Genomic DNA, 15,445 nt, shown 5'->3' with positions numbered 1-15,445 from the left:
ACTCACTGTCCTCTCTCTCTGATACACAGTGACAGCTACTGGTAGGAGTAATTATACAACACAACAAATAGTAATTTTTTCATTTTTCAACACTGCGCTTCCTCTGCACCTTCTTTGGGGACATTTTAATATTGAATTTGACAAAATATAAAGAAAACACCGGAATAACAACACCGTCCGCTGTCCAAATGTTCGCTCACTGTATGTATAGAGAGAGAGACGGTTGGAGTCAACTTGTTCGTGACATCACGTGTTTTGTGAATTTCGGTTCGTAATCCGAAATTTGTTCGTACGTTAAGTTGAAAACGATCGTTCGTAACCCGAAATGTTCGTATGGTAAACCGTTCATAACCCAAGGGTCTACTGTACTCTGATGATGCCAAGCTGCAAAATTTGTTAAGATTTATTGAGCAGAGACTAATAATTGGCAATAAAATAAATAAGTACATAAAAGAAATTGATTCATAATAATTTTATTTTAATAATAGCAGCTTGTGTCTTTTACAGACACTTTTTGTAGTAAACCTGAGAGTAAAAGTAACAAGAAATAGTTCCATTTAAATATTTATTAAATGTTTTAGGTCTTACTAGTGTTAAATACTCCCGCAGTGTTAGAGTTCTTATTGTTTAAATATTTATATTCTGCTCTTAATTGCTCAGGAACTACTGATAGAATAAATCATACCATTTTGCTATAAACATTAATAGTCTGACTGTAATATCATTTTGCTGAATCGACCAGTTCTAGTTATTTAAACAGCCATATTTGAAAACAGTTCTGTGCACAGGAGGGGGCGAAATGAATAATTCAGCAACTTCTCAAACCATGTTTAAAAGGGAATTAAAAAATAATAATAAAATGACCAGCTGATGTGTGTTGAGCTGTTACTCTGAGATATCAGTGCATTACAGATACATGTTTCCTCCAGGCCTCTCTGCTCCTGACTAACATGCTTTTGAAGCACGTCTGTTAATGGTGCAGAAACACGACGCGTCGCTCGACTGGCTGCTCTGCTGCGTCTGCTAATGTCAGCTGGAATAATCTCCTGCTTTATTCCAGACAGATGCTGCTCTGACGTATGACGCAGTCCACATTGTGTCCGTCTCCTACCAGCACGCGCCGCAGATGACAGTCAACTCGCTACAGTGCCACCGCCACAAGCCCTGGAGGTTCGGCGGCCGCTTCATGAGCTTTATTAAGGAGGTAATGACTGCTGAAACGCTCACAGCGTTCCACTGGGATGCTCATTCAGATCTACCTAGGATGAGTTAGGGAGATGAAATCTGGAGAAAAATGCTCAGTGGTGCTTAGTATACATTGAGATGTTTAGAAAGGCTCACATCGCTACCTTTTTTGCACACTTTTTGGTACAGATTGGACAGATTTTTAAGTTATTTTACAGTAATTTTTGGGTTGCCACGTTTCATTAATAATGATGCCTAATGATGTCATAATTCAGGCAGGTCTGTCAAAATAATTATAGCTGCATGACAAATGATTTGAGCTAATAACATTTCTACCAAGATTGTAAGATTCAGATTATCATTGTGTGCACGTTAGTCTGCTTTGAGCACTCCAGCCAGACCTAAGTTTATGTAGTTAGAAAGAACCTTTGATATTTTACTTGCATACAATTAAATTTAGTTTAACACTCTGTAAATCTGTCAAATTTACATAAATAATATACAAAAATATATTAACATGAGTCTGTAAAAATGCAAAAAAGAAAAAAAAGAAAAAAAAAAGCAAAAGAAGAAAAAAAAAATGCAAACAAAAAACTAAATAAATAAAATTATAATTAATAAAATTATAAAAAAAATTGCTGCAGGCGCCCAGGTGGTGCAGTGGGATATTCCGCTTGCACACCAGCCCCGAGTTCATGAACTCCTCGGTTCGAAACTCGGTGTTGCCACCGGTCGGCCGGGCACCATCTAGCATAATTGGCAGTGCCTGCAGCAGGTACTAATTGGCCACAGCATCTGCAGGGTGGGGGCTGGACTATGTGTGGGTGGGTGGATCTTCATACGCTGTGTAAGGACCCTGATTAGCGGAAGAGACGCCTGTGCAGAATGCAGGGGTGAGAAGAGGAGGGCTGTACACATGTCGGAAGAGGCGTGTACAGCGACGTTCTCTCCTCGGATTGGTTTCTTTGTTGCATGTTAAAGCTGTTATGAAGGTGTCTGGGCGGCACGGTGGCCAAGTGGTTAGCACTGTCACCTCACAGCAAAAAGGTCCTGGGTTTGATCCCCAGGCGGGGCGGTCCGGGTCCTTTCTGTGTGGAGTTTGCATGTTCTCCCCGTGTCTGTGACGGTTTCCTCCGGGTGCTCCGGTTTCCTCCCACAGTCCAAAGACATGCAAGTGAGGTGAATTGGAGATGCTAAATTGTCCATGACTGTGTTTGATATAACCTTGTGAACTGATGAATCTTGTGTAACGAGTAACGAGTAACTGTCGTTACGTTTCTGTCTTGGATGTAACTGAAGGGTGTAAAAATGTAAAATATGACATTAAAAATACGAATAAACAAACAAACTTACATTGGTGCACATGTTGGTCTACTGTGTCTACTTCACCCAGACCTAAGTTGATGTAAATAGATAGAACCTTTGTTGTTATACCTGCGTACAATTAAATTAAGTTTAAAAGATAATAAAAAGACCAGTACTATACAAAGTAATAGATGTTTACATAAATCTGTAAAATAAATAATATACAAAAATGTTTTTAATTGGTGGACTATTCTCAGTCCAGCAGGGACAGTGAGGTGTTTAAAAACTACATCAGCGCTGCTGTGTCTTATCCACTCATACCAGCACAACACACACTAACACACCACCACCATGTAATTGTCACTGCAGTGCTGAGAATGATCCACCACCCAAATAATACCTGCTCTGTGGTGGTACTGACCATTGAGGAACAGGGTGAAAGCAGGCCAAAAAGGTATGTCGAGAAATAGATGGACTACAGTCAGTAATTGCAGAACTACAAAGTGCTTCTATATGGTAAGTGGAGCTGATAAAATGGACAGTGAGTGTAGAAACAAGGAGGTGGTTTTAATGTTATGGCTGATCGGTGTATGCTTTACCACCGCTTTATCCTATTCAGGGTTGTGATGTGTCCTATTGACTGGGCAAAAGGCAGGAAACACCAAGGACATGTTTCCAGTACATCAAAGGGCAAACGCACATACCCACTCATACCTAGGGGGACTTAAGTATGTCCAGTTAAACTGTGTGCATGTCTTTGGACTGTGGGAGAAAACCGGAGCACCCGGAGGAAACCCACAAAGACACAGGCGAACATGCAAACTCCACTCAGAAAGGACCCAGTGAGGCGACAGTGCTACCCACCGAGCCACTGTGCTGCCGTGTGGTTTACATTTACATTTGCGGCATTTAGCAGACGCTTTTAACCAAAGCGAATTACAATTTTGACTGAATACGATCTGAGCAATTGAGGGTTAAGTGCCTTGCTCAGGGGTCCAACATTGGCAACTTGGCAGTAATAGGGCTTGAACCGGCAACCTTCTGATTACTAGTCTAGTACCTTAACCACTGAGCTACCACTGCTAGAACACCTGAACTCAATTATTAGAAGAGTTGTAGTGCATAAGAAATGCAAATATAAACTTTCTAAACTCAACACTGATTGAAAGTGCTCTAGTGTTTGTGTCCTATTTTCTGATGAACTCATCACTGCGTATTTCACTCACAAGTGTAGACGGCTTAATCAGCTCTCATTCCGTCTCACAAGACTCTCTGATTGAGTCTCATAATGGGCAGATTATAATTGTAGGGCACTTTGTGTATTGAAGGAGTGAAGTCGAGGGCTACAGAGTAACATGACCCTGCAAATCTCACCATCGCTAAATGACTGCCATAGCTTTCCTACTGGGGCTTGATCTCAGAGTGTGGATGATTGGGTACATGTACATGTGGTATATTAGTAGTTTAAGAGGGTTTTAAGGCATGCAGTGTAATTTTTCTGTATCTCTCTCTCTGGAGAATGGGGGGGGGGGGGGGGGGGGGGGTGAGAGATGGTTGATAATTAGGGCTGAAATCTTCAGGGAAAGGATGTAACCGAGTCATTGAGATGTAAAATGTAATTAAAAAGAAAATATAAGCCCTGTGTGTGTGCTGGCACGTGGTATAGCTCACCTCTCTGTGTGTGTGTGGTTTAATAAAATAGATTTATTCATTTATTTCAGTAACATTAGTCTTCACATGCATTAAATTCCAGCATTAACAGCTTTAGTTTTCATTTATAAATGTAACGCTTGTTTATACAGTAAGCAGGTGTGTGTCTTTCTGTCTGTTCAAACATTTTTCTCATCTCTTCCTTCACAGTCTCACTGGGATGGCCTAACTGGACGTTTGTGTTTTAACAAAACCACAGGCCTGAGAACTGATTTCGACCTGGACATTGTTAGCTTAAAGGAAGATGGTCTGGAAAAGGTGAGGACTTTAATCACATTACATAAAATAAGCATCGGTTACTATTAACAATAGTTATCTGACTTGGCGTTTAGGTGTGCTATTTAGTATTGCAGAATTGTACTATTTTTTTAATTATTCACTTTTTAATCATTATTTAAAGTTTTTATATGTAAGTTTATTATAAACTTACTATTTTATATTATTATTATTATTATTATTATTATTATTATTATTGTCATCACCATCATCATCATAATTAATAAAACATTAATAATAAATGTATTTTATTTTAATTATTATTGTTGTTGTTGTTGTTGTTATTACTATTATCATCATTATTATTAATAAAATCATTATTAATAATTGTATTTTATTTTAATTATTATTATTATTATTACTACCACTATCATCATCATTATTATTATTAATAAAATTATTAATAATAATTTAATTTCATTTTAATTATTATTATTATTATTTATTATTATTATTATTATTAATAATAGTAATAATAATAATAATGAAATTATTAATGATAACTATTTTATTTTAATTGTTATTATTATTTTTATTAATAATCATAATATAACTATTATTATTAATTGTATTGTATTTTATAAATGCTCATTATTATCATTATCGTTACTGTTATTAATTATATAATATTAATAGAAAGTTTGTTTTATTTTATAAATGATTAATTTCATTATGATTGTTGTTATTAATTAAATTATTATTCATAATTGTATTTTATAAATTATTATTATTATTATTATTATTAATAATAATAATAATAACAATAATAATAATATTAATAATAATAAAATATTATTAATATGTTTCTTTTATTTTATCAATTAATAATTTTATTATTACTGTTATTGTTATTAATAAAATTATTAATAATAATTTTCATTTATTCATTATTATTATTATTATTTATATCCCTCTATTTTCTTTTTGGTAGTAGGCATTGTCAAGGTCTTAGCTAAGACTGATAAACGACCAAAAACATTGTTAAGACCAAAACAAGACAACAATCAGGATAATGGGGTTAAGACCAAAACCAATCTTAAAGACCAAAGTAACCACACCAAAGCTGTAATTTGGCTTTACATTTCTATGTAGTTAAAGGATTGAAGATTAGCAAATTGACTAGAGAACAAAATGATTGACTCTGGTAATTATCCTGTACCACTAAAGTAGGTTAACTGTTACAGACATTAGTTTAATTTATTTTTAATTGCTGCTGGCATGTGTCCAAATGTGGGTGTGAAAAAGGACCACCATGCCGCCTCTGTATGTATAACATAAATATGATCATGTATATGAATAATCCCCTCAGTAAAAACTGTAACTATGAGCTTTACAAAGCTGGGATCTGCAGCAGGGTTGCCATTTGGAGAACTTTTCCAATAAGAAAAGTCAATACACAAAGGAAAAGACATAAGTTAGTGTTTGGATAGCAATCTGATGGAAATCAATAGGTCCAGTGATTGCTTTGCATCAATGTATTTAGGCTACCAACCAGGGTCCTTATACAGCTTCGAAGATCCCACCCACTTATTAGTCCGGTCTTCTCCCACCTAATTCTGTCTGCTGCAGGCACTGTCAACTGCGCATGCTAGGGAGCGCCCAGCCGGCTGGTAGCAGCTCTGAGATTTGAACTTGCGTATTTTCTATTTTTTAACTAACAGTACAATAATGAACTAACGTTTATTTACTTCATCTAATATGGTCTTTATTTCAGAAAAAAATATAAATAAATAAATAAATAAATAAATGAATGAAAAATGATCATGTCATGGTTTATTAATTTAGCCCATAGCTCAGAAGTAAATGGGCTGTTTTAAACAACTGCATAAATTAGTGAATCACAAGTAATTGGACTCTATCTACAAATCAAACCAGATCAGGTAGAAATGCTCGCCATGGTAATGAGGTGTGAAACTATGATGCTGGTATAACTAACTACATACACCGACCAGGCATAAAATTATGACCACTGACAGGTGAAGTGAATAACACTGATTACCTCTTCATCACGGCACAAGCAAAAGGATTTGAGCGAGTTTGACAAGAGCTAAATTGTGATGGCTAGACGACTGGGCCAGAGCATCTCCAAAACTGCAGCTCTTGTGGGGTGTTCCTGGTGTGCAGTGGTCAGTATCTATCAGAAGTGGTCCAAGGAAGGAACAGTGGTAAACCGGCGACAGGGTCATGGAAAAAAAAAGATAAAAAGAAAAAAAAAAGGTGCTTAATTGCACTCTGCACTTTTTTTTAAAGTTCTTAAGAGTCATTGGCAGTTCTATTTAAAAGCGGCTAGAGGTGAGGAAAAGGCAGCAGTGTGGACACACACTTATTGAGTATCAATAACATCAGTTTTTTTAGATGGCTTAGGATATATTGAGACTCCGGTGTTTGAACTATGTGAATAAAGGAAGGTAGAGTGGCTTGCAGGTAGGCAGAGATGAATGCTGACAGCTACAGACACATCTACACTCATGATAAGTACAAGTACACTTTTTTTCCACCAATATGCCTGGCCTTTGCTTGTCACTGGAGAAGAGAATTTCTGAGTAAACCTACTTATTTGGTCAGATGTTTGTGCTGATATCAGTGGGATTACTCATGGCATACATTCCGGTGCAGTAAATCATTTCTGTCAGTCCTGTTCTATTTATGTTTGTGTGTCTGTATGGTTTTCTTTAATGAAATCTAAGCATTTCTGCAAATCTAAGAAAGTATATCTGAAAGAAAATGCTCTGCTCTGATATGGATGTACTGGTTTTTAATCAGTTTCCTCACATTTACTTTAACTTTTATTTGATTGCAGACAGTTTAAAGCCAATATATTCCATGTTTTGTCTGCTCAACTTCATTTCATTTGTTAATATACCGCTATTCCTGCATTTCAGGCCTGCAACACATTCCAGAAAAAGTTGGGACGGGGGCAATTTAGGGCTAGTAATGAGGTGAAAAAACTAAATAATGATGTGATTCCAAACAGGTGATTGTAATCATGGTTTGGTACAAAAGCAGCATCCAGGAAAGGCTGAGTCTTTGATGAGCAAAGATGATCAGAGGATCTCCAGTTTGTCAACAAATGCGTGAGAGAATCATTGAAATGTTTAAAAACAATGAACCGCAAAGAAAGATTGGAAGGGATTTGCATATTTCTCCCTCTACAGTGCATAATATCATTAAACCAAGAGCGCAAGCTTAAGCTGAACACCCGTAATCTTCGATCCCTTTTACAGCACTGCATCAAGAACCGCCACTCAACAATAGCTGATATAACCACATGGGCAAGGAATTAGTTTGGCAAACTTTTGTCAGGCTCTACAATACAGAGTTACATGCACAAATGCCACTTAAAACTTTACTGTGCGAAAAAGAAGCCTTATGTTAACCATGTCCAGAAGCAGCGTCGACTTCTCTGGGTTCGGAGGCATCTAGGAGGGACCATCACACAGTGGAAACATGTATTGTGGTCAGAAGAATCAGCATTCCAGGTCTTTTTTGAAAAAAAAAAAGTATGCCGTGTGCTCTGGACCAAAGATGAAAAGGACCATCCAGACTGTTATCAGCAACAAGTCCAAAAGCCAGGGTCTGTCATGATATGGGGCTGTGTCAGTGCCCTTGGCAAAGGTCATTTACACTTCTGTGATGGCAGCATTAATGCAGAAAAGTACACTGAGATCTTAGAGCAACATGTGCTGCCTTCAAGACGCCATCTTTTCCAGGGACGTTCATGCATTTTTCACCAAGACAATGCAAAACCACATGCTGCACACATTACAAAGGCATGGCTGCAGAAGAAGAGGGTACGGGTACTGGACTGGCCTGCCTGCAGTCCTGACCTGTCCCCAATGTGTGGAGAATTTTGAAACGAAAAATGCGACAACGACGACCCCGTACTGTTGCACATCTTACGACGTGTTTAAAGGAAAAATGGGACAAAATAAAAGCTGAAACACTAAATCACTTGGTCTCCTCTGTGCCAAAACGTCTTTTAAGTGTGGTTTATGGAATGGCAACATTACAAAGTGGTAAATGCTTTACTGTCCCAACTTTTTTTGGAATGTGTTGCAGGCCTGAAATGCAGGAATGGATGTTTATTAATAAATGAAATGAAGTTGAGCAGATAAACATAAAATGTCTCAGGTTCATACCGTCTGCAATCAAATTAAAGTCAAAGTAAATGTAAGAAACTCTGTGTTTTTTTATTATTTGCATTTTCCATACTGTCCCAATTTTTTCTGATTTGGGGTTGTAGATGAAATTGGAAAACTTTTAAATCAGCTTGAATTTGTAGCAAATTAATGTGACATTTATTTAAGCTCTTTTCACTGCGAATTCCTATTTTTGATTTAATAATTGACTAATTAGTTAAAATGTATTAAAGCATTCATTTTCAAAATAACTCAGACTTGTTTACAAACTGAAAGCATTTTTATCATTAATTGTAACACTAAACAGATTTCCTCATGGTGTTTTTCAAGCAGATAAAATAGTCAGCATTTATTAGAAGTGTATGAAAGAAAAATTGTCTTTAATAATAAAAAACAGGCAATGTTATTAATTTATAATACAGGCGCTATAATTTCTGCATCTTTTGTTTCATTTCCTTTCAAAATGGAATTGAAAATGCAATTTCCTTTGCTTGCATTGTCCTTCCGCTAATCATAATGCACTCAAAGAGCCCGGCTTGTCATTGTGCCACCCCCCTCGACCTCATGCCATACACAGGTGACATAGGCAATCAGCTAATGCCACCGGATGAGCTCAGCGGGTTCTGCTAATGTAGTGCACTGGGCTGTAGGGAGGGTAAGGATCACAAAGGCTACATGATTTTTCTCTTTTGCAGGTGGGAAAGTGGAGTGCATCGGGAGGCCTGAACATCACAGAACTCCCCAAGCGAAATGGCATGAACATCACCGACTCGCTCGCCAACCGCTCTCTGGTCATCACTACTATACTGGTAAAGTCATGCAAACACTACAGGCACATCCTCTTTCTCTACAGCTTTCCTTTCTCTGCACTGTAGAAATACACAGATGTACACAGAAATTCACCAGGTTACTCTTTAATTCTTTAATTCTAACACTTGTATGTCTTTGGACTATGGGAGAAAACCAGAGCTCCCATCCAGCCCTCTCCATCTGGGAATGAAACCCAGGACCTTCTTGATGTGGGGTGACAGTGCTACCAAACTAAGTCATTGTGCCACAGAAATGCACAAATTGGGCTAGTTTTTTCCAAATGGCTGTTGCCCAGATAAGCAGGGTAAAAATGTGGGCAACCTTCTTAGGATTGGACCTTCAATGTGAGTAGGCACTGTAAAAGAAAAACCCTTGGAATAACCAGGCTCCCAATCAAAGCTCTCAGGGGGCGTCCTAAACAATTCACTAAAAATGAGGTGAGTAGGGGCGGCTTGGGTTTTGCCAGGGTCTGCAGCTGTGTGTCAATATCTGCTGAGGCAGCTGCTCATGATGCCTTATTATCAATAGCTGCCACTCAATAGCTCCCTTGACCCTGTCCAGTTCTGCTGGGTCTATTGCAGGCTGAATAATTCTGTAACAAGGTGGTAAAGATAACAGAGTGGGACTCACCACCAGACTGATGCTGGTCCCCAGTGCAAGAACTGGACACAATCAGGATGTAGGAAGGGAGATTGTTTCGGAGTCCATTTCCCCCCTCGCGCTGCATTGCTCCTGTCTAGTTCCCTAGCATGCTTCTCTCCTAGAAAAAATACTAAAAGAGAAAGCACGAGAGAAGAAAAGCAACTCAGAATCAGTTTGTGAATCCATTTAGCTAAAAGATTCAGTGGCTACAAAACAGCTTCCAAAAGACCACGGGAGAGAGCAGGGTGTTTACAAAAGCAGAGAATGGAAAAACGGAAACATTCTTTCTAAATATGCAAGGTGAAAGTACACCACACTGGTCTCCAAGCTTCTCTTAATAGCCCCAGAATCAGGTGTTGTGCATTAGAGCTCCTGGGATTTGGAGTCCGTTTCAGACTACAGAAGGCCGTTCTTCGACTCCTGCCAATGTTGGCCACATACTATTACTACAGCATTTAACAATCTGAACATTAGGCTATACCAAGAGTCAAATATGGTAGTGGTACTATATAAGAGGTGGCAAGGGTGTTTGTTTGTTTGTTTATTAGGATTTTAACGTCATGTTTTTTTTACACTTTGGTTACATTCATGACAGGAACGGTAGTTATTAATAACACAAGGTTTATCAGTTCACAAGTTTATATCAAGCACAGTCTTGGACAATTTAGTATCTTCAGTTCACCTCACTTGCATGTCTTTGGACTGTGGGAGGAAACCGGAGCACCCGGAGTAAACCCACGCAGACATGGGGAGAACATGCAAACTCCACACAGAAAGGACCCGGACCGCCCCACCTGGGGTTCAAACCCAGGACCTTCTTGCTGTGAGGCGACAGTGCTACCCACTAAGCCACCGTGCCGCCCGGGGCAAGGGTGATACAACCAGTACGAGTATAAGAGGAGGCAAGAGTGATATAACCAGTACGAGTATAAGAGGAGGCAAGAGTGATTCAACCAGTATGAGTATAAGAGGGGGCAAGGCTGATACAACCAGTATGAGTATAAGAGGGGGAAAGGCTGATACAACCAGTACGAGTATAAGAGGAGGCAAGAGTGATACGACCAGTATGAGTATAAGAGGGAACAAGGGTGATACAACCAGTAAAAATATATATAAGAGGGTGCAAGGGTGTTACAACCAGTACACGTATAAGAGGGGGCAAGGGTGATACAACTAGTATGAGTATAAGAGGGGGCAAGACTGATACAACCAGTACGAGTATAAGAGGAGGCAAGACTGATACAACCAGTATGAGTATAAAAGGGGGCAAGGCTGATACATCCAGTACGAGTATAAGAGGAGGCAAGAGTGATACAACCAGTATAAGTATAAGAGGAGGCAAGGCTGATACAACCAGTACAAGAGGGTGCAAGGGTGTTACAACCAGTATGAGTTGTATATTTTACAGCCAGGTAAATCAGTCTGCTCTAACCAAGCTCCATGCAGTAATTTACAGGTACTGATGACACTGGGCACATTACGACTGAAATCTATCCAGCATAAGGAGGCATGTGGAGACCAGGCACCACTATGATCCAGTGGTGGGTCATAATGGCATCCTATCAAACAATCTCATCAGCCCTGTGATAAGGTTCTTGCCATTTTTATTGTTAGACCTGGCACTCTAAAAAGAGATTAAGATATTTAATGTAGTTTCCCACACACATTGTCTTCGCTCCATTGCTTATAAATGTTTCTCTGTACTCACTACACCCCGTCCCACCCCCTCGTATGCACACCCATGCAGAGAGAGAGAGAGAGAGAGAGCGAGAGAGGCTGAGTGAGAGAAGCTGCTTTTACAGCTTTGATATGAGTCCAAACCTTGGGGAATTTCACATATTAGAATGCAAGGAACAGATGGTAATAGTTGTGTTTTTTTTCCTTCAACACAAACTTTTTGATCAAGATAATTGGACAACTTGCATAAAGTTTTTCACAGAGTCGAACGATTTCAGCTTTTGTTATGAATTCAGTCATAAAAGGAAGTAATTTGGCCATGATTTTATTTAACAATGTAGTAGTTTAATTTATTAGTAGTGTTACATTATGATTAGCTTTTGGCAATCACAGCCATCTCAGAGAAATTTGCAAGAAAAAAAAAATAGTGTCAGTGTTAATCAATATGCGACTATAAAAAGATACTAATGATGGGACAGTATAATGGTTTGTCTAATGTTTTCATATGATTTTGCTTGTGGTAATTTGATTATGTATTATGCATTATTTTAATTCATATATGCATTTTATTTATTGAGGTCTCTTTAATAATCACTTAATCTAAATCAAGGTCAAGGCAACAACACACATTGTCCATTTTATCAGCTCCACTTACCATATAGGAGCACTTTGTAGTTCTACAATTACTGACTGTAGTCCATCTGTTTCTCTTAATGCTTTGTTAGCCCTCTTTCATGCTGTTCTTCAATGGTCAGGACCCCCACGGAACTACCACAGAGCAGGTATTATTCATGAGGTGGATCATTCTTAGCACTGCAGTGACAATGACATGGTGGTGGTGTGTTGGTGTGTGTTGTGCTGGTATGAGTGGATCAGACACAGCAACGCTGCTGGAGTTTTGAAATACCGTGTCCACTCACAGTCCACTCTATTAGACACTCCTACCTAGTTGGTCAACCTTGTAGATGTAAAGTCAGAGACGATCGCTCATCTATTGCTGCTGTTTGAGTTGGTCATCTTCTAGACCTTCATCAGTGGTCACAGGTCGCTGCCCATGGGGCGCTGTTGGCTGGATATATTTTTGGTTGGTGGACTATTCTCAGTTCAACTGTGACAGTGAGGTGTTTAAAAACTCCATCAGTGCTGCTGTGTCTGATCCACTCATACCAGCACAACACACACTAACACACCACCACCATGTCAGTGTCACTGCAGTGCTGAGAATGATCCACCACCCAAATAATACCTGCTCTGTAGTGGTCCTGGGAGAGTCCTGACCATTGAAGAACAGCATGAAAGGGGGCTAACAAAGCATGCAGAGAAACAGATGGACTACAGTCAGTAATTGTAGAACTACAAAGTGCTTCTATATGGTAAAAGAAGCTGATAAAATGGACAGTGGGTGTAGAAACAAAGAGGTGGTTTTAATGTTATGGCTGATCGGTGTAGTTTGAGAATGTGAATTTTACATGTACATTTTCAGCATTTAGTAGACGCTCTTATCCAGAGCGACTTGCAGAGGAGCTTCTACAGTAAACAATTTCTTACTCAAGTTCAAGTAGACAACAGTTCAAGGATACAAATCTGCTGTTTCTAACCCTGTTAGAAAAAGGCTAGACATTTTATTTTATTTATTTGCTTATTTATTTATTTGTTTTGGATGGAAGGTTAGTAAGTGCATGTTAGTTACAACTTAAGTGCTTAATAAAGAGATGGTTTTTAATCGTGCTTTGAACAGGCAGGGGAGTGTGTTCCACCACTTGGGTGGTAGTACAAAGTCTTTCTCAAGTTCTGCATGGAGTATCAAGACTAGCAAGACTTTTGGCTTGGAGGTTGCGTGGTACAAAGCGTGGTATGATATGTTCTCTAAGGTTGCTTGGGGCTGGTCCGTTTTTGGCTTCGTAGGCAGGAATCATTGTTATGAACTGAATGTGGGCAGCTACAGGGAGCTCGTGAGGAGAACGCAGCAATGGGGTGATATGATCAGGATGAGGTTGGTTGAAAAACAGACGGGCAGCTGCGTTGTGAAGGGAGTTGCAGTAGTTCAGCCTTGAGACAAGTAATTGGACGATAATCTTTTTGATGATGAAGAGGAAGAACCTTGTAATGTTACATGTGCAGAGGACAACAAGGACAGCTGGCTATTCAGGACAAGTAAATAGTCATGTGAATGTGAATAATACTAGAGACAATGATTTATTTCAGGTTTTATGTCCTTCATTACATTCCCAGTAGTTCAGAAGTTTACATACACATGGTTAGTACTTGGTAGCATTGCCATTAAACAAATAATAATAAAATTTTTGGTAGCCTTCCACAAGCATATAACAGTACTGGTGTAACGGAATCCGGTTTGTAAGCCTTTTTGCTCACACAGCCTTGTTCAGTTCTGCCTATAAATTTTGAATGGAATTGAGGTCAGGGCTTTGTAATGGTCACTTCATTACATTCACTTTGTAATAGTTCGCCAGTTACTTAAACTATAAACCCTACGAACGTTAGCAGAGAAAGAAATAAGAATTCATTGACCATCTGAGGTTAGACCAAAAACTATGATTCATTCACCACACACAAACCAAACAACATAGACATATTGTGCATCAACATACAATTGTATAGAGAAGGCATTTTCATATACACCGATCAGCCATAACATTAAAACCACCTTCTTGTTTCTACACTCACTGTCCATTTTATCAGCTCCACTTACCATATAGCAGCACTACTGACTGTAGTCCATCTGTTATTCTACATACTTTTTTTGGTGGTGTGTTAGTGTGTGTTGTGCTAGTGTGAGTGGATTAGACACAGCAATGTTGATGGAGTTTTTAAACACCCCACTGTCCCTGCTGGACTGAGAATAGTCCACCAACCAAAAATATGTCCAGCCAACAGCACCTCGTGGTCAGCGTCCTGTGACCACTGATGAAGGTCTAAAAGATGACCAACTCAAACAGCAGCAACAGATGAGCGATCGTCTCTGACTTTACATCTACAAGGTGGACCAACTAGGTAGGAGTGTCTAATAGAGTGGACAGTGAGTGGACACGGTATTTAAAAACTCCAGTAGTGCTGCTGTGTCTGATCCACTCATACCAGCACAACACACACTAACACACCACCAGCATGTCATTGTCACTGCAGTGCTGAGAATGATCCACCACCCAAATAATACCTGCTCTGTGGTGGTCCTGTGGGGGTCCTGGACATTGAATAACAGGGTAAAAGGAGGTTTAAAAAGTATGTAGAGAAGCAGTTGGACTACAGTCAGTAATTGTAGAACTTCAAAGTGCTTCTATATGGTAAGTGAAGCTGATAAAATGGACAGTGAGTGTAGAAACAAGGAGGTGGTTTTAATGTTATGGCTGATTAGTGTACAGTGGTACCTTAAAACTTATGTCAATTGGTTCTGGGAGTGGCGTTGAGTGGATGTATGGGAAACCTGTTAATGTGTTCCATGGTCCCATGGACTTGCATATATTTTAGGCATATGTTAAATAATGGGGTTGTTTTTAACAATTATTTACTGAAAATAGCACAAATATTATATAAAAACACTGAAATAAAAAGCTGATTCTTACAATTTCTCAGAACCTCGAGCTGTAACACAAGTTTAAAAGTGAAACAGGTGGAAAATTCAACTAAACACAGATACATGTGGAGCTTTCAAAGTGAATCTGACGGTTATAAAACACAAATGC

The 15,445-nt window shown here is 38.8% G+C and overlaps 1 protein-coding gene across 1 annotated transcript in view; it reads left to right on the top strand.

Moving 5' to 3' along the window:
- Nucleotides 1–15,445, top strand: part of grik3 (glutamate ionotropic receptor kainate type subunit 3) — a 128,669-nt gene that overhangs the window by 53,067 nt on the left and 60,157 nt on the right. The window contains exons 8-10 of the mRNA XM_062992314.1: nt 1,061–1,204; nt 4,351–4,458; nt 9,311–9,424. Coding sequence (XP_062848384.1) covers nt 1,061–1,204; nt 4,351–4,458; nt 9,311–9,424 — 366 coding nt within the window. The remainder of the gene's footprint in view (nt 1–1,060; nt 1,205–4,350; nt 4,459–9,310; nt 9,425–15,445) is intronic.

The sequence above is a fragment of the Trichomycterus rosablanca genome, chromosome 3, assembly GCF_030014385.1.
Source record: "Trichomycterus rosablanca isolate fTriRos1 chromosome 3, fTriRos1.hap1, whole genome shotgun sequence".
Lineage (NCBI taxonomy): Eukaryota > Metazoa > Chordata > Actinopteri > Siluriformes > Trichomycteridae > Trichomycterus > Trichomycterus rosablanca.
Note: the sequence above shows the minus strand (reverse complement) of the source record. Positions and strands in the feature narration are given on the sequence as shown.